A 20540-nucleotide genomic window follows, 5' to 3' on the forward strand; every position below is an offset into this window, starting at 1 on the left:
ACCGTATATCACATGTGCTAAAGAGTCTCAAGTTCACCTTGCATTTATTTTGAGGTTAGCAACTATTTTAAACTGTTGCGATTTGGCAATAATTGCATTGATGATTTCATAGCTAGTGTGTAGAAGAATTAATATATCACAGATTTACTTTGTAGGTCATGTGGTTCTTGAGTTATGCTGTAAAGAGCTTAAACAACCACACTTTTGTAAAACGTACATAACGCAGTAACAACAATAAATCAATTAAGTTTTCAAAGGATATGATTTGTAGAATGAACTTTTGCAAAACATCAAATTGTTGTTATTTTCAATAATATATTGATTTAGATAATGAAAATTGATTTTTTTTTGTTGTTTCGACCAACAATACCTCGTCTACCCTTAACAGAGGAGGAGTTAAATACCGGCGATTGCCGAATGTTGTCCTTGACCTGCATCACGTGACGTTTTTACCGTGCACTGATGCGTTAACTAAACGCAGCCAGTTTGGTTACGCTCCTTGTTGGAGGGAGCGGAACCGAATTGGCTGCTGTGGAGACTAGTGTATTGGACGCACTATAATGTTTAATACCGTTCAATTTTTTGTTGCTAACATAAAGCTAGATAAAGCGTCGATCTACACCGTGGTAGCTATAAAAAGCTAGATAAAGCGTCGATCTACACCGTGGTAGCTATAAAATCGTATCTTCTTCACACTAGAGGCCGGAATTTTAATTTTGTGATCGTACACCATGGCTATCAAACTATTGCTTGTCATTTGTCTCTTTGCTATGGTGTCCTGCAGTAATGTCCTTCTTTTTCCACTACATGGTGAAGGGAGTCACTACCACGTAATGCTCAAACTGGGCAGGGAATTGATGGATCGTGGTCATAACATTACAATGCTCCTAGCGGATCGTCATGAGCCTCTCATTACGTCATCGCAAAATCCTACAGAGCAGGCTATTAAATACATCTTTTTCCCGTCAGTTAAACTTGCTGATTATCGTGACTATATGACAGGCATGACAGCAGCCGGATTGCAGGGAAGATATATGCAATGGATTATGGAAATATCACGAGAAAAGGACCGTAACTTTATGCAAATGCAGTCTGATGAATGTCACCATTTATTACTTAACCAAAAGATTCTTTCGACATTGCATGATTCAAACTTCGATATATCAGTGGCAGACGTAAACGGTTTTTGTCCAATATTTCAATATCTACGACAGTATATGGGAGTTCCATATGTGGGTGTGTCTGCTATAATGGCAATACCCTTTCTATCGCAATTAACCAGTCGTACTCCTGCAAATCCTGCATACATACCAGAAATAACGACCGGGAGTGATCACGTGATGTCATTCTCAGAACGGGTAATACATTTTTCAACTTGCCTACTTTACTTGGTTCTATTTAACTTAGTAGTTGATCCAACAAAGGAATTGAGAGCTCAGCATGGACTTGATTCGTCCATATTTTGTGAGGATGCAGAACTTTTTTTGATCAATACACATTTTGCTCTGGATTTCCCGAGACCGTTGTTGCCTAATACAAGAACAGTAGGAGGCTTAACGACAGGACCAGGACGCCCTCTAGCGATGGTGAGTTACAAATCGTTAAAAAAAGTACTGCTCCGTCACAGGAGATCACAGATTTTGAAAGTATCTTTCCTGATACTCCAAGCAGAACTAATGCTGCGTTCCATGATATAGATATTGGTGACACGAACACAGCGTTTGGAAATCACAACCTCTCTCTATGCTTTCTCATCATCTTCATGCCTCTTAACTTTTATAATCATGATGGTACCCTTTTACATGATTGGTAAAAAATTTCTGTTTCTTGTGTTTATAGTCAAGATATCACTAACATGACTAAAGGAGATACTACTTAGCCTTTTGTTTACATTTGAACCATGCAGGAATGGATCGAGTTTCTTGAGAGTGCTGGTGAAGATGGCGTAGTTTTGTTTTCAATGGGCTCTTATGCAACTGGTATCGATGAAGGTGTGGCAGGTCTCTTTGCTGGAGCTTTCGCCCAGTTACCTCAAAAAGTTATCTGGAAGTTAAACGGGAAACCATCGGCCACTTTGACTCCTAATGTCAAAGTTGTAGACTGGATACCGCAAAATGATCTGCTAGGTAAGTCAGTAAGAGTCGACTTAACCCACCTGTCAAAATGCTGTTAGATGATCAGCAGTGTCCAGGGGGTTATATATATTTTTTTTAATTTGCCGCCAGGGGCTGCTCTGGACATTAGGCACATTATCCGATCAGGGATATCCCGGCCCTGCTCCGATAAAGTGTTCAAATTTGGTCTCAGGAATAACTGAATGCCAACCACAAAGAATTCATGAAAATCATTCTGAATCGTATTAAAAACTTGAATAGTTTCAGAACACAAAACAATGCATGGGTATTTTTCAGCAATACTTCATTTTTGAGCAATATTACTTGTACGTATTGGTGGTAACGTATCTGTGGTAACGTATCTGTGAAGACCTTTCCCACCTGTCTTAATCGTACAAGTGTAAAAACTTACCGACTTAATGCCCATACTTGATCAGTCATCACCCAATGTACTAAAGTCTGGTATGGTATTTGGCTTCATTTATCACAGCGTTTTTTCACAGGGGAATAGAATTTAGGTAACGTAGCTGTGACGACATGAACGTAACGTAAGGACTTTTTGCCTTTAATAGACCTGATTTTTTTTACTTTGAAACCAGTGTATTATGTATCACACATAATATAACTATGGAACCTGCTTGATCCATCACATATGAGAACATTCATCTAGCCAATTATTTTCACAGATTGTTATCCATTAGAAATATGGTAACGTATCTGTGAACAATATTAACGACATAATCTCATAAACCTGTTGGAAAAATTAATAACCTGTGTTGTGATGTTTTATACTTTATTATTTAGTGCATGATACCAGCTAATGAAAAGTACCTACAATCCATTATGCGCGCATGTTTAGCGAGTAGGGACACATAGGGAACGCACCTTGGCTGGCGACATGGACGAAAACAATGGATATGCATAATCAGCTTTATTTATACTTTCTATGCATGTTACAACCTCTAGCCCGGCGTATTTTAGAAAGCAACTCCTAAGTATAAGTTATATTAATAAAAGTCATTTCTTTCTGACGAAACAAGTCTGAATACGACTAAAAACTATGGGCAACACAGATTTGGCATTTTGGACACTTCGGAGAATGTGCCATTAATATACCACTGTACCACCCCTATTGTTTTATGAAATCTGTCATATATCATATATATCATAATACTGCGCACAATGTGTTCGAAATGGGAGTCACAAAATTGTTTATATACTTTGATGTTGATTATTAAATTATTACATTCTAATCCTCCACAGTGGAACATATTGGAAACTAGTTAACCATTGGTATGACTTATACCATATTGCCCTTCGTCTCTGTTCACAGGTCATCCTCAGATCAAAGCCTTTGTATACCACTGTGGTATGAATGGTGTATGGGAAGCTGTATATCACGGAGTACCTATGGTAGCTGTGCCATTGTTTGCTGACCAATACGACAATGCACAAAGATTGGTATCACGTGGTATGGCGGTGAAAGTTGACATCACTACATTGACCAGTAGCGAGTTGGCTCAAGCTATACATACAGTCATTAGCGATCCAAGGTAAGATTATGCCCATGTTTCAAGAGCACAGAGCTTCTCCCAAAGACCAAGACTTATCAGAAAGGGATACTTGAATCAGGATGAATAAATGACCTATATCTATGAGATTAAGGGCGATGCATAGGTGACATATCTGTGAAATTAAGAGCGATGAATTAATTCCAACCAAACGCACTAAGGATGATTCTAAATGATTAACTGCTTTAAGGGTACACGATGTGTTGTTGTTTCAGTCCTCTTTACAACATAAATCAAGAACCACAGGACCTACAAAAGTATATCTGTGATATTTGAATTCTTCTAGACACTCGCTATGAAATGATCAATGCAATTTTTGCCAAAGCTCACTACCATTCGCAAGATACTGTGAACTACCAAATCGCAACAGTTAAAAGTAGTTGCTAACCTTAATAAGCAATTAATAAGCATTTATAAGCTATTACAATTTTAATGTTTTATGATTAAGGTAAAATAAACATATTCCTATTGTTCTTCCTTCTTCTTTTTCTTAGTTATAAGAGCAACGCCACACGTATATCCGCTATATTACGAGACTCACCCCGCACACCAACAGAAGAAGCCGTTGATTGGATAGAATATGTTATACGTCACGATGGCGCCAAACATTTACGATCTGCTGCTTTAGATTTGAACATATTCCAGTACTTATTACTAGACGTCATCGCAGTCTTGCTATTAGCTTTCATTACATTTATGATTATTTTATACTGTAGCTGTAGACTATGTTTCAGAGGTTGTAAAAGACTATATAGCGGGTCAAGTAAAGTAAAAAGTGAATAGGTTGTTATAATTAGTTACAAGGTAATGGTGCCTACATCATATTATTTTCATATTTTCACGATAAATTTTATTAAAATAAATTCGTATTAGGCAAAAAAACAAGTTTGTTTCCCATAGCGCGCGCATTACGTTTTGACGGCTTATTTTGCGCATTAGAATTTTTTTCACGTACAAAAACTCCAAATAACGGGAAAATCGCAAAAAATAATATAAAACGCTACTGGAGTAATCATTTACACATCACACAACAAACGAACACAGTGCAAAACTACCGAAGAAAACATCACACATTTTTTTAAACCTTTTTTCATCTGCAGGTTAAAAGGGGATCATAAATATTCTTAAATATGCAGAAATGCGATTATCTTTGTGTGTCGGAGACACCACTGTAAATTCTCATTCCAATTTGCGGCAAAAAAGGTGTTTTTTTTTTCATTTGAAAAAATGGATCAATAAAAAAAAAATTTAAAAAAAACGCATTTCGCATTTGACTTTTTTGACCTGCTACAGGAAACAAAGCTGTCTTTTTTTTTTTGTTTTTTTTGGCCTTGCGTTTCAATTGCCTTGGCGAATTGAAAGGGTGCGAATCTTCCGCAATACGAGGGGCAGTCAGTATGTTTTAAGAGTTGACTCGTGACGTCATATGTGGATTGTTTTCATGGCATTTCTCAATGATTACATAAACACTGTACCTTTGTCTTTCAAACAACACATGTAAAAATTATATCATACACATGATTACGTAACAGCATTAGCATAAAATCAATATACTAGGGACACTGCTAAATCACGCAAAAAGGCGGGCCTTTTAAATTACAGAAAAAACACGTGTTTACAATGTCCGAAAACAGCAAAAGTACAAGGTGCATATGACTAGTTTTGGGCAGGAATAAATACTAGGTCCTCCGTTTGCATTTGGTAAAATATGAGATTTGCCATTAAACTTTGGTGGAAATGGGACGTCTGGAAACTTCAACAACTTTAGGGCTTGAATGGAAGCAAAATTATTCTGCAAAAATGGCGAAATGGAAAAAACAGTTATTACAAATGACATTAATTATCTCCAAAATGAAACAGACTAAAATATAATGACTGGTCACGTGTGAGAGCTGGTACTCAGTGCGATGATAACTGGTGCAAATGAAACAACAATCTGCGCATGCGCAGGTGGGATGACCGATACAACATGGTGGAAATGCACAAAAATTGCTAAATTTATTTTAATCACGGATTCAAATATTTTCTAGGGAGACTCCCGTTTAAATGTTTGGAGATTAGTCAACAGAACTGGCAAAAAAAATTTAAATTTCCACGTTTGCTATTTTTGGCAATATCAAGATTTTTAAAGAAAGAAAAGCCTTGTTTTTGTCAAAAAAATAAGACATATTTGACCACGCATTTTAAATAAACTAAAACCTTTACAGCCCAACAAACACGGTTTAATAAACTGGCAGTTTGTGTTCTATTACTGTTCCAAAAGGCAGCATTCTCCATTCTTTAATTCCAGAGAAAATATAGAAAATACAACAATACCTCATTTCAGCCTCTTATTTCCATTAACAAAAACGCCTCAATTTCACCAGGTGACTCTAGACCATTGATTTTATACTAATGCTGTTACGTAATCATGTGTGTGATAGAATTTTTACATGTGTTGTTTGAAAGACCAAGGTACAGTGTTTATGTAATCATTGAGAAATGCCATGAAAACGATCCACAAATGACGTCACGAGTCAACTCTTAAAACATACTGACTGCCCCTCGTACATACATCTAAGCGTGCGCCAAACTGAGACTGGTTTTGAATAGGTATACGGGCTTACGATACGGCGCGGCGTTTGGAAATCGCGGCTTACTTCTAAGCGTACGCCAAGTAAATCGTAACCTCTCTATTACTTCTAAGCGTACGCCAGGTAAATCAATTCAAAACCAGTCATGATAATGTAATTTTGGTGACTTTTGAATTTATTTAACTGGTGTATATGCTTTAAAGTTAGCGGTCTGCTTGCTAGCCATAGCCTTCAACATAAAAAAAGTCCCAATTTTGAAATCTCATAATATCAAGAGCTATTGCAAGAGCCTCTGAATCAATACTAGGCTTGTTTGTACTCATTTTAATGCACTTTCAAGCTGATTCCTTGTGCTCCTGTAAAATTCTGAAGTTTTTGAATTAAAAAAATGAAACACCGCAAACTCTATGGAATATTCCATTGACTTCTCAGCCAAAGCTTGACCTACCGCATGAGTGACCCCCCTCCCGGGCTTGAGATACTCCATTTTCAATGGATTCACTCTACACTATATGGATGCTGCTTAATTGGTTTCGTGTCACCAATATCTATATCATGGAACGCAGCATTCGTTCTGCTTGGAGTATAATAATAATAATAATAATAATAATAATACTTTATTTTTATAAAGCGCATTTACATCAAACAAGATCACAAAGCGCTGAACAATATTAAAACAAAATATAATAGTACAGATAAAATATAAAAACATCAATAAGAAGTACAGATAACATTATCATAAAAACAAATTAATATGAAAAACAAGATAATCACGAGATAATATAAGATAAAAGAAAAATACAATAACACCAAGATGGGTAATGCAATGAAGGAATGATTAATGAGCAGCAGATGCAGAAACACATTGCACTAACCAACTGGCTAACAGCAAAAAGCAAATGATGTAGGCCCGCCACAACAAGTTCACGAGAGTAAAAAACAATCAAAACTGAGCGAGCGTACACCAAGAGCAACAAACAATATGAATGAATAAAAAATATATAACTGTGCAAAAAGAAACTTAAACTAGACTTAGCTGTGGTCTAAGACCACAAACACAGCCGTGTTGTAACCCCCAATGACCTTTGACCCCAAAATATATGAAAACCCCATAGACATTGGCTAATGTCAATGTATGGGTGCACGTGGCATCACTTTGCTATGTTATTTGTGGCAGAAGGGGCATTTTGAAGGTTTTTCGTCTCAGGCCGAAAGTGACCCTTAATGACCTTTGACCCGAAATAAACAAATACCACATATGAATTGGGTAACCACAATTCATGTGTGAACATACCGTTACTGTCCTATGTTTTTCTTAGCAAATAAGACATTTTGAAGGTTTTTCGTTTTATACCGGAAGTGACCCTTAATGACCTTTGACCCCAAATCTGTGAGGACCCCATAGACACTGGATAATAACAATGCATGTGTGCAAATGGTGTCACTGTCCTACGTAATTTGTGGGAGAAGAAGCATTTTAAAGGTATTTCGTTTTATACCGAAGTGGCCCCTTAATGACCTTTGACCCTAAATAAAAAAAATACCACATATACACAGGGTAACTACAATTTATGTGTGAACATACCGTTACTGTCCTATGTTTTTCTTAGCAAATAAAAAAATTTGACGGTTTTTCGTTTTATACCGGAAGTGACCCTTTAATGACCTTTGACCCCAAATCTGTGAGGACCCCATAGACACTGGATAATAACAATGCATGTGTGCAAGTGGTGTCACTGTCCTACGTAATCTGTGAGAGAAGAAGCATTTTGAGTTGAAATCACGTTTTTGACCCCTATGACCCCTGCGTGACCTTTGACCCCACGAGTTTCATATGACATGTAGGGGCATGGTCAATGATGGTTGTGACCAAGTTAGGTCAAAATCGGTGTAAGCATGTAAGTGCTAGAGCAAATGTAGTGGTCGGCAGAAGAAGAAGAAAGAAAGAAGAAAGAACCTGTAAGAAAAAAGACACAGCCGTGACTAACGTCACGGCTGTGTAACTAACACCTAAAATGCAATCTGCACAGGAAACGGAAAACGAGAGTAAAGGCCACAAAAATTAACTGTGCAGAAAGCAAAAAGGAAAAAATTTGAAGCAAAATTTACCAAAAACCGTGATGAGAATTGCAAAGGAAGGGGTGAACGAGCAAGAGAAAAACAATAAACAACAATGCAATTACCATCGGTCTAATATAATAATAAGCAAATACCATCGGTCAAACATAATAATAAGCACAAGAAAAGCAAAAAAACTAAAACAGCTAATAATGTAGGCCCACTACAAAACAATCACGTGAGCAAAACCAAAAGAAACAAGTGGGCATAGGCCCCCTACATCAAAAACAACACACCAATTATGGGAAAATAATGTAATGCAAAGCAAAAAGAAAATGATACTAATTAACACCGAAAAATGCAGTGTGCACAGGAGATGGAAAACATGAGAGCGAAGACCAAGTAATGAACTGTGCAAAATGCAAAAAACAATGATATCCTTTGCTAGGATGCACAACAGCAAGATTCACGAGAGCATAAATCAAACAAAATGAAAGTATTATGCATCAAAGCAATAATAGGCCTGTAAAATTACAAATATCAAATAACATTGTAAAAATTACAAATCAAACAAGCAGGAGAATATAATTATAATACAAAATGATTAGAGTAAAAACGCCAAAAATCAAATATACACACTGAGTAAAAAATATAATTGTCAGAGTCAATTTCAGATGATGTTCGAAAAATGCGCGTGTGAAGACAATGATGATGACCATAATGCACGGAGTATGTGATGAAGAGTTGTAAAATGTAATGAGATGATAACAATCTTGCACGGAAAATAATTCGCAGAAATGCAATCCAACAAAATAATATAATATTAGGCATGTCCACTAAAAATTGAAGTACATTTAAATTGATTCAGACCTAACTTATTGGCTTGGAATTGATGAAAGAAACATTTTGGCGTTTAAATAATCTTAATCGGACGTTTCATTCCAGAGATATGGCCTTTCGAGTGTCACGGTTTTATATAGGGCTGCTAGAACATGTTAAAAAGTTAAAGTCCAAAAAGGAATACTAACAGAAAGTGCAACTTTAAGGTACTTTTTCTTAATGTATTTATTAACTAGCGTTATCTGGAACATTATATTTGCTTATAACAACATGAAAATAAGATCATCCTGAAAATTTAATCGATTTTGTTGACATACAACAAAAAATATAAGACCTCAAAACCCATGGTTTGTTTGGTGAAACCTCAAGCATGATCATAGATGGCCGCCATGGAAAATATCTCCATAGAGGAGATGAACAATAAGTGCATTATTTCAAATGAATAGCGGTAGTCTTAAACATTGTTCAATCTTTTAAGGTCAGCACATTTTATCTTCAAAAATTATTATATTTCATCATGGCATAAGTTTGGTAACATTAATCACTACCAATTTTGAGACATTTGCTCCTACATTGAGCAATACACTGTGTGTGCATGTGCCCACTATGGTTTCCGAGAGTGTGTGGTTCCCAGTAGTTTCTCTCCCTATGGATATAGGTACACGGTCTGTAACACAGACTAGGTAGTGAGTAGTGCACGGGGAAGTAAAAGATTTGAGATGGGCCGCGGTAGGCTTAAACATTCTTAAATTTCTTAACATCCTGCACATTTTGTCTTCAAAAATAGTTAAATTTTATGAGTATGTAAGTTTGCTTGTCTGATTCACTCCAAATTCGGAGATAATTGCGTTTGAACACCTGATGCACGGAATGGTGTCACTTCAACCTGTTGTAGTTCTCATCTCATTAAATTTTTCATTAAAAAAGTTGATCTCTTCATGAAGGAAGGTCCTCTCTATTTACTGACCAAACAGGAAAAAGTTTGGTTAATGTTTTCTGGTGGAATCAGGAATTTCTTGAAACACCCTGATATAGGCCCACATTTGGATCAAAACAAGTATGTGCGCCATTTAACAGGCCTGGGATTTCTTGTATCGATCACTTTCTCCATAGACAATACGTGTGTGAGTGCACGCACACAGTAAATGAAAAATCGTTCTAGTGGAAACTGTATTAACAGTGGTCATCCCTAATAATATACTGGAAAGGTTACTAGCACATCACCCTGGCATTTATAGAAAATAACAAAACATTAAATAACACAATGGCGGAAAGGATGGGGTTTCAAGCGTGATTTGAACATCGGTAGAGTTGTTGCAATGCAATGCGAATATCAAATGAGATGTATCTTGACGAATATCATTGAGATGACGAAAAATAAGGATCACTAGAGGAGAGGTTACCAGCACTTCACTCTAGTGATTATTGCACAGAAAACACATAATATTGGAATGCAGAAACAATATCTCTCGATGACAAAAACGTAGAAATGCAAATATAACGCCATTCTTATGCACGGAAAATAAATCGCAGAAAATATGATATAGGGGAGAGGTTACTGGCACATCACCCTGGAAATTGAAATATATTATAAAACACTAATTAAAACATTGGCGGAACAGATGAGTTTTCAGGCGTGATTTGAACATCGGCACAGTTGTTGCTTGACGAATATCAGTTGGTAAGCGATTCCAAAGAGATGGTGCGGCATAAGCAAACGCTCTTTCTCCGTAGAACTTCGTGCTCGGACGGCTGGTTTTCAGTAGATTATCACGCGAAGATCTTAATCGTCTTGAAGGAACATAAGGTTGTATGAGATCACAAATGAAGCCAGGTGCCATGGCATTCATAGCCTTGAAGGTGAGCAGAAGGATTTTAAACATAGCTCTATATTCCACAGGAAGCCAATTGGCGTAGTAAAAGGTGTGATATGCTCACGGCGAGATTTGCATAAAACTAAACGTGCTGCGGTGTTTTGCACGCGTTGGATTTTTGCGACTTCGGTATGCGTTAAACCGTACAACAAAGAATTTGCAGAGTCAAGCCTAGATGTTACAAAGGCGTGGACGAGTCTAGCGGCAGTGTTTTCATCCAAATATTGGCGGATCTGGCCGATCTTCCGGATAGCAAACATCGCCGACTTGCAGATATTATTTACGTGGTCACTCATGCACAAAGACGCGTCCATGATGGCACCGAGGTTACGCGCTCTTGGCGATGACAACACTTCAACCTCACCAATGGATAGCTTCGCTTGAACAGGAGATGTGGATGAACTGTTGAAGCGGGAACAAAAATGAATAAGCTCAGTCTTGTCATCATTGAGGACTAGCTTATTAAATGCACACCATGTTTTGATATCAGCAATACATGCTTCCAACTTTTGGAGAGCTGAATCACGATCCTCGGGGTTGAAAACGAGGTATAACTGAGAGTCATCTGCGTAAAAAACACAGTTGATGCCATGCGACTCAATAACATCCTGGAGTGGCGCACTGTACAGTGTGAACAAAAGTGGCCCAGCTACCGACCCTTGCGGAACACCATAAGATAATGGAAGAGGATCAGATTGCACGTCGTCTATCAGAACCGATTGCGTACGATCAGCCATGTAAGACTCGATCCAGTTTAAAGCTGTACCTTTTATTCCATAGCGTGTACATAGACGGTCTAGCAACATACCATGGTCGATATCGTGTCAAAAGCCGCCGAAAAATCTAAAAGGACTAGCATAGCCTCTTTCCGTCGATCAAGAGCAGATAATATATCATTCTGAACACGTAGGATGGCTGTTTCGGTGCTATGATGTTGCCTATATGCAGACTGCGAACGTGCTTGTAGGTTGTTTTCAGATAGATATGATTGCAGTTGTGATACGGCGACCCTCTCAATTACTTTGCCCAAGAAGGGGGGTTGGAAATTGGACGATAGTTAGCATATACGTTGTGGTCGAGTCCAGCCTTTTTCAGCAATGGTCGAATAACAGCATGCTTCAGGCTCGATGGAACTACGCCGGTCTTCAGCGACTCGTTCACAATGGTTGTAATTGTTGATAGCAATTCCGGCAGACAGGTTTTAAAAAGCACCACAGGGAGGGGGTCCAAGCTGCAAGATGTGGTGGAGGCAGACTTGATGATCTTGAAAACGTCACCCTCTGTTACTGAAGAAAACTCGGAGAATGAATGAATGAATGCAATCCCTTGACAACAATAGGTGTTGCAACGTTACTTGCAATGGATCCACGGAGTCTTGTTACCTTATCCGCGAAGAAGTTGGCGAAGCTATCACCGAGCGACTTCGGGCAATCATGAGATGGCAGAGCTTGGTCAACTTTAGGATTTGAAAGGTTGTCAACTACACGAAACAGGTCCTTCGAATCTGTTTGACTAATCTGTGTACGATGGTAGTCAGTTTTTGCCTTATACAGGAGATCTTTGTAAAGATCACATTGGTCTTTGAAGTACTCTTTGTCTACAGAGAGTCTAGATTTAAGCCACTTTCGCTCCCGACGACGTTTCTCTTGCTTCGCTACTCGAAGAGCATCTGAAAACCACGGAGCATGTGGTCTAAGCATCACAGTTTGCTTGCGTAGGGGTGCGTGGGTATTTAACACACCAGTCAATGAAGATGAATACTCCTTGACGAGGCTTTCCAAATCAGGAGCCGGAGCAGAGAGCAAAGGTGAAGCACGAATGTCCTCAATAAATGCGTCAGTGTCCACACCTCGAAGTCTGCGAGATTCAACGTGTTTAACACTTAGTCCTGGGCGAGCTATATTGACAAAGCATCTGACGGCATGGTGATCTGATGGTAGTCCACGATGGATCGATGGTGAGGAAACAAGATCTTCATCTTTTCTGGATATGATGAGATCTAATGTATGCCCCTTCTTATGTGTCGACCCGACGATATGTTGTTGCAAACCACATAGATCCAACATGTTTAGAAAGATACTTTCAAAATCTTTGATCAAATTTCCAATTTGATTTTGTTGATCCTCTAAAAGATGCTCTAACTGTTCATCTAATTTTCCGAGCACATCAGAGTTTTCTAATTTGACATTATAATATTTGTGGTTTACATCATCACTCTGTTCATTCATGATGTGAGAGTTTGCATCTTCACTCATGTTTACTTCAGCATTTGTAACTGAACAGACTGGTTTTTTGAACTATCAGTGACATTTATTTCAATATACTCTTTCAGCATATTTATATGGCACAACTGTCTACTTTTGCGTCTACCAGGATTCTTAATGATATAATCCACTTATGACTCTACTACATAATGGGCCAGGATATCTAGCTTGTAGTGGGTGCCCTGGAATTGGAAAAAGTACAAGAACCCCGGACAAGAACCTTTTCTCCTGGTTTGAATTCTCTAGTTTTGGCGTTTTTGTCATACCATTGCTTCATTTCGGCTTGGCCCTGCTTTAGGTTTTCTTTAGAAATTTCAGGACATTTGCTCGGTCTCATAATGATGTACCTTTACCTACATAAATTTATATGATCGTATCCTAGTCAGAACATTTGCTCGGTCTGATAATGATGTGCTTTCACCTCATATGATCGTAACCAGGACATTTGCTCGGTCTGATAATGATACATGTACTTTCACCTACATCTTGATCGTATTCTAGGTCAGTGAACTTTGACCTTTGGTAAATGTCACCTACATCATACAAACGTGTCCAAAACTCCCTGTCAGAAAGAACAATTTGCAATCAGAATCGCAGTCGGAATCCTCGAACTTATCAACTATTTAAATAATACCTTTGCAATATTTAGTGTCAAAGGTCACTTATCCCTCTGTCATTATCGTTGTTCATATTTGACACCAGCTAGCTTCGAGTATTTATACCGACGGGCCACTTATTCGTCTATGGTACGTAATACTGTTGAATTTGACTCCAGATCTGCTAGTGCTATTGGCATAACCATTTTATGTCAATCGCCGTCTTCCTGTAATAAACAGGTAGAACTATAAGTTTCTTAGATCTAAACCTAAAACTGAGACCCTGCTTTCATAATGGTGTCGATAACATTGGTTGTAATTCTGGCGTCAAGTACCATTGCATCCTGTAGTAATATCCTTCTCGTCCCTCTCATGTGGGAAGGCAGTCACTATCACATAATGCTAAATGTTGCCAAGCAATTATTATATCGTGGACATAACATTACAATGCTCGTCGCAGATCATCAGAAACACCATATTTCTTCGTCTCAAGACCCTACGGAGCAGGCTATAAGTTACATCTTCTTTCCCGCTCAAATCAAAATGACGGACTATCGTGAGGTTATGTCAGAGATGACTGCAGCAGGATTACAAGGCAAATACATGCAATGGTTCATGGAAAAAATGAGGGAGGAGGACAGCGTCTTAGTAAAGCAATATGGTATATGGCACAATTTGTTAACCAATCAGGAGCTTGTATTCACATTACGTCATAGCAATTTCGATTTGTCATTGGCTGATATGAATGGAAACTGTGTTATATCTCAATATCTCCGAAAGACTATGGGTGTACCATATATCGCACTGTCTTCAGTATTAACAATACAATCACCAATATTTCTTGCAAATCGTTCTCCATTTAATCCTGCATATATACCAGAATTTTCTTCCGGTTTGAATCACGTGATGTCATTTCCGGAAAGATTGACAAACTTTGCAACATCTGTCGTGTTATTGATTCTATTCAATAAAGGAATAGAGGATAGGTTACTGCAGACACGAAATCAATATGGACTTGCCGATAATTCTATACATTGCGAAGACGCGGAACTTCATTTTATAAATACTAATTTTGCTATGGATTTCCCTAAACCACTATTGCCTAATACCAGAACTGTTGGGGGATTGACAGCTGGACCAGAACGCCCTCTAGCGGTGGTGAGTACTAGTTCAAAACTCTTTATTGAATTGTGGTCATCTATATTTACTCGATTTCAATTCAGCTTTTCAGTAAATTACCGTGACTTTGCGGGTAGATCCGAGATGCAATCCTTTGATCTGCACAATAAACGATTGGTGTGTATAAGACTGAAATTGTCGGATTAAAGAGTTAATATCCACATTAAATACCCACCCACGTATTTATGTACAGTCCCTAACTATTCTTTGTTAAACTACGGTTTTACTTTTTAAGAAATAGATTATCTTATCAGAAACTTGGAGGGAAGTACTTCCTTAAGAATCAGTCGCCTTAAGGGATCTGGAATGAGCGTTTTGGAGCGTTTCGACAGTATTTTTGTGGGACATGAGAGCACATCAGACATACGAATTGCATTCTGAATACGAAGAATGTCTTTCTGATATCAAATAATTTTCATTTTTGAAAATCACGATATAATACTAAATTTTATGACAAATTATTAAAATTTGATATTTTTCACATTTTGATATATAACAGTCCTCGAAGTAAATTTTATAAATCTAATGATATATTCTTAAAGTATATGTAGCTGGGAGGAAAAGCCGACGATCAATTAAAAAATTTGACCTTTCATATTGAAGATATGGATTTTTTCCCAAAAAGACCTATTTTTTGGTGTTTTGGGAAAAAATCCATATCTTCAATACGAAATATCAAAGTTTTCAATTGATCGTTGGCTTTTCATCCCAGCTACATACACTTTAAGTATAAATCATCAGATTTATAAAGTTTACTTCGAATACTGTTAAATATCAAAAATATCAATTTTTAATCATTTGCCATAAAATGTGTATTACATTGCGAATTTCAAAAAATCAAAATTATTCGATATCAGAAGGACATTCTTTGTATTCAGAATGCAATTCGATATGTCTGATGTGCTCTAATGTCCCACAATAAATACTGTCCAAACGTTCATACCCCAGCCCAGCCCTTAATTAATAATTCGCCCTTAAGTTATCAATCATCATGGCTTTGTTTTAAGCTCAGTCGTAACACAGATTTCGAGTTTGATTTTGCCACTATACTAAGTATATATTCCAAATAAATATATATAAAAGTTGTAAGCATCCGTGTGAATTGACTTTCTAAAATGGCCTTAAGATAGGATCTCGAAAATTTATCAAAGTAACCCCAAGGCGACGAAAAAAGAAAATCCTGTTCGACGGGCCCGACCGACCCAGATTTTGAACAAATTTGGAAGGAAAAAAAATTCTTGTACAAATGAATGCCGACCCAAATTTCGAAAATTTCAGGAACAATTTTTTTTTTTTTGTATCTTCCCAAATTTCAAACTATTTACAGATTTTGGTAATTTTTGGGTCATTTCCAAAAAAAAAGAGAAAAAAAAAGACCGACCGACCCAAATTTCGGAAACTTCAGGAACAAATTGAAAGGTCCGTCCGCCCGTAGAACAGGGTTTATTTTTGTCGTCGCCTAAACAAGGATTTTACTCAAAAAAAACCCTAAACAAGGATCTGTTTTGAAATTAGCCCCTAAATAAGGATATAGACATAAAAACACCCTAAACGAAGATTATGGTTTGAAATTTGCCCCTAAACAAGGATAGACATTGCGTGTGTAGGTATCAGTGTCATTCAGTTACAGCCCGGTGTGACAGTGATATCAGTACGTTGTAAATTCGCTCAGAGACCACTCAAATTTGTGCCACATAACTTGATAAACATGCAACCACTAATGGCCGTTAATTAGGTAATTTTACGAAACTACCCTAAGCGAGGATCGTCCGCAAAAAAGCACCCCTTCTTCACGTAAATTGAGTTTTGATACCTCAATCGCGGATACCTGCGGATCCGCGCGGATTCTCGTTTTGCTTTCAAAACCACCCTAAATGCGCGTTTTCTTTCACGCGGATGCTTACAACTTTTCATGAGTGGACCCCGGATCTTAGTGATCATGATCATGGTGATACTAAATTAGCTTTGGTTGACACAAGAGCTGGTTGACACTGGGGCAAAAACCTCGTCGCATCGACGTATTATCATGTTAAAGAACCATACTAATATGTAAACTTGTAAGTTCAAATATGTTATCAAACTAAATCGTGTTATCATTAAGCATGTTAAGTAAATATGTTTGCACTTGGTCAACCTTGTTGTATGAGTGGGCTATTCCAGTTGAAATCCATACACCCACTAAGGAAGACATGACATTTATTTTCTACGGTTACCTCAATGAGTGACTTCATTTGAAATCTACACCCACTTGTAGCTCCTGTGTTGGAGATTAAGTCTTCCATGGGGGTGTATGGAATTCAACTGGAATAGCCCAGTACGATTACCAAGTACATGTCACTATGGACCACAATAGCCTCATCCCAATGGCATACTTCAATAACCTCAATTAAACAATCATGATGCAAAATGTGACTTTTATAAGTTGCAGAGTATGAGTTTTTGTATACCCACATAGCCTAGTACGACTACCAAGTACATGTCACTATGGACCACAATAGCCTCATCCCAATGGCATATACTTCAATAACCTCAATTAAACAATCATGATGCAAGATGTGACTTCGAGTTGCAGAGTATGAGTTTTTGTTTATCCACATTTTCAAAGGTCATGCAATGAATGTACAAATGTATTAGGGGTAAAGAACTGTGCCCTGATAGATGCGTATTCGCTGGAGTTTTAAAGAAGCCAAATACGCCGTTATATTGGACAACACTGAGCTCTTGATTAATATGGCTTCCCAACCAATATTGCTTTGTCTCATATCGTGGATTGTACTCCCTTTGGTTGGTGCTAGTAACATACTTATCTATCCATTATTCGGGGAAGGTAGTCACTACAGTGTTATGTACAACGTTGCCAAGGAAATGACTGCACGCGGACACACGGTCACAATGTTGGTTGGCGATATCTTCCAAGATAAAGTTATGAAGTCCACAGGTGCTGATGAAGAGAGAATCGACTTTATTTTCCATAAAACTTGTCAGACCTATGCCGAGCGAATTGAGTTTATTGCTAACATGACTAACGCGGGATTAGAAGGGCGATACACGGAATGGATGTTGGAGGTCTCTTCAACGGATTTCTTTCAGCAATATGTAAAGGAATGCGGTACAATATTAGGTGATGAAGAATTGATGTCAAAGTTGCAGAATTTTGATCTATCCGTGGTGGATAATAATCAGGATTGTTCTGTTGTGCAATATTTACGTCTCAAATATGGCGTTAAGTTTGTATCAGTGTCCGCTATTCTCACAGTTCCATCCATAGACTTAATATCGAAACGTGTACCTTTTAATCCTTCTTACATGCCGGAAATGACGTCAACTTTAGATCACGTGATGACATTTTCTGATCGTCTGAAGAATGTAGCAACATCTTTTACAATTTTGGTTTTGTTTACACTGCTTAACACCCCCAAGTATGAAACAAGAAGAGAATTTGGTATCACGGAAACAAGTCCTTATTACGAGGATGCGGAGCTATTCTTAATCAATACTGATTTTGCGTTGGATTTTGCCAGGCCGTTGTTGCCCAATGCGCTTCCAGTTGGAGGACTGACAACGAAAAAAGCAAGACCTGTTTCAGCAGTAAGTACTCTTTCACCCCTAATACCATATGCATTTGGATGTATTCCTAATACATTTGGGTGTAATCCTAATCAATTTGAGTGTATTTTTAATGCATTTGGGTGTATTCCTAATACATTTGTGTGTATTCCTTAAATATTTGTGGGTATTCCTAATGCATTTGGGTGTATTACTAATACATTTGGGTGTATTCCTAATACATTTGGGTGTATTCCTTTACATTTGGGTGTATTCCTAATACATTTAGGTGTATTCCTTTACATTTGGGTGTATTCCTTTACATTTAGGTGTATTCCTAATACATTTGGGTGTATTCCTAATATATTTGGGTGCATTCCTAATACATTTTGGTGTATTCCTAATACATTTGGGTGTATTCCTAATATATTTGAGTGTATTCCTAATATATTTGGGTGCATTCCTAATATATTTGGGTGCATTCCTAATACATTTTGGTGTATTCCTAATACATTTATGTGTATTCCTTAAACATTTGTGTGTATTACTAATACATTTGCATGGGAGTATTCCTTTCGTACAGCGTTTTACCGCGTTTCTGACTAATAACGCGATTTAGGAAGATGTCCTTTCAGAATATGCAACAACACTTCAACCTCAAATTTCGTGAAGTTCTTTTTGGACCACCCTGTAGAATAGGATGGAGTGAAAAAACAAAAAAGTGAGATAATTTTTTTGGATAGTTATAAAAACTTGCTTACATATGAAATAAGTAACCTGGCAAAAAAATTAGAAAATTAGAAGCATTATCTTAATGGTCGACCGGTCCATGTAGGGTTTTCATCCATTTTTGGACACTTACATTTGCAATTCGCACATGCTACACTGCCTGTGATTAAAGCAATGGATTGAGCAGTCTAAGGTAGCCATATATACAAAATTTCATAGTTCTAGGGAGTGTACTTATGGATATATTAACATCTCAGCATGCACTTTCGTGCCGGGATGCGTAAATTTGGGTAATTTCGGACATTTTCAGGTGCTTTGTTGAACCTCAAGATATGCTTCAATTTTTCAATTTTTTGCCAGCGTACTTATTTCATATGCAAGCAAGTTTTTATAATTATCCAAACAAATTTTGTGCTTTTTCACTCCACCCTACTGTAGAAGCCTATGTCATCTCTTTCGAGTGTCACTTTTATTTGTCTGAATATTTGAGTGCAAACACCGCTAGGTTATGCGCTCCTCTAACTCGCACTAAAAGTGTGTTTATGTGCTAAAACAGGACGGCAATAATCTCTTTATAAAGAAAACCCCATTTCTTTTAATTTGTATTTCATGATTTGGTAGCATAGGCCACAGTTGGCTTATTCAGCGGACACAATATCGACTGAAAGGTGCCAGGGAGGTGCAACGCTACATTAACGCATCCCCTACAACCCAAATAAACACACAATATCGACAGAACGGTAGCCAGGGCGGTGCAACGCATCCTCTCCATACCAAATCGACACACACTATCGACAGAACGGTGCCAGGGAGGTACAACCCATCCCCATTAACCCAAATCGACACACAACATCGGCAGAACGGTGCCAGGGAGGTGCAACGCATCCCCTACAATCCAAATCGACACACAACATCGAAAGAACGGTAGCCAGGGAGGTGCACCGCATCCCCTACAATCCAATTCGACACACAACATCGACAGAACGGTGCCAGGGAGGTGCAACGCATCCCCTACAACCCAAATCGACACATACTATCGACAGAACGGTAGCCAGGGCGGTGCAACGCATCCTCTCCATACCAAATCGACACACACTATCGACAGAACGGTGCCAGGGAGGTACAACCCATCCCCATTAACCCAAATAAAAACAAAATATCGACAGAACGGTAGCCAATGAGGTGAAACCCATCCC

At 37.9% G+C, this 20540-nt stretch overlaps 2 protein-coding genes across 2 annotated transcripts; both read left to right on the forward strand.

Annotated features, from left to right (window-relative positions):
• Positions 1–1188: 1188 nt before the first annotated feature.
• Positions 1189–4476, forward strand: LOC140144457 (UDP-glucuronosyltransferase 2A3-like). Its single transcript, XM_072166267.1, has 4 exons — positions 1189–1586; positions 1907–2126; positions 3448–3667; positions 4180–4476. Exons 1-4 carry the CDS (start codon positions 1218–1220, stop codon positions 4466–4468), a joined length of 1098 nt encoding a protein of 365 aa, XP_072022368.1. The 5' UTR covers positions 1189–1217; the 3' UTR covers positions 4469–4476.
• A 13323-nt stretch (positions 4477–17799) lies between these two features.
• LOC140144449 (2-hydroxyacylsphingosine 1-beta-galactosyltransferase-like) lies at positions 17800–18792 on the forward strand. Its single transcript, XM_072166259.1, has one exon. The coding sequence runs from the start codon at positions 17800–17802 to the stop codon at positions 18790–18792; it is 993 nt and encodes a 330-aa protein (XP_072022360.1).
• The last annotated feature ends 1748 nt before the right edge of the window (positions 18793–20540 follow it).

The sequence above is a fragment of the Amphiura filiformis genome, unplaced genomic scaffold (genome assembly GCF_039555335.1).
Source record: "Amphiura filiformis unplaced genomic scaffold, Afil_fr2py scaffold_55, whole genome shotgun sequence".
Lineage (NCBI taxonomy): Eukaryota > Metazoa > Echinodermata > Ophiuroidea > Amphilepidida > Amphiuridae > Amphiura > Amphiura filiformis.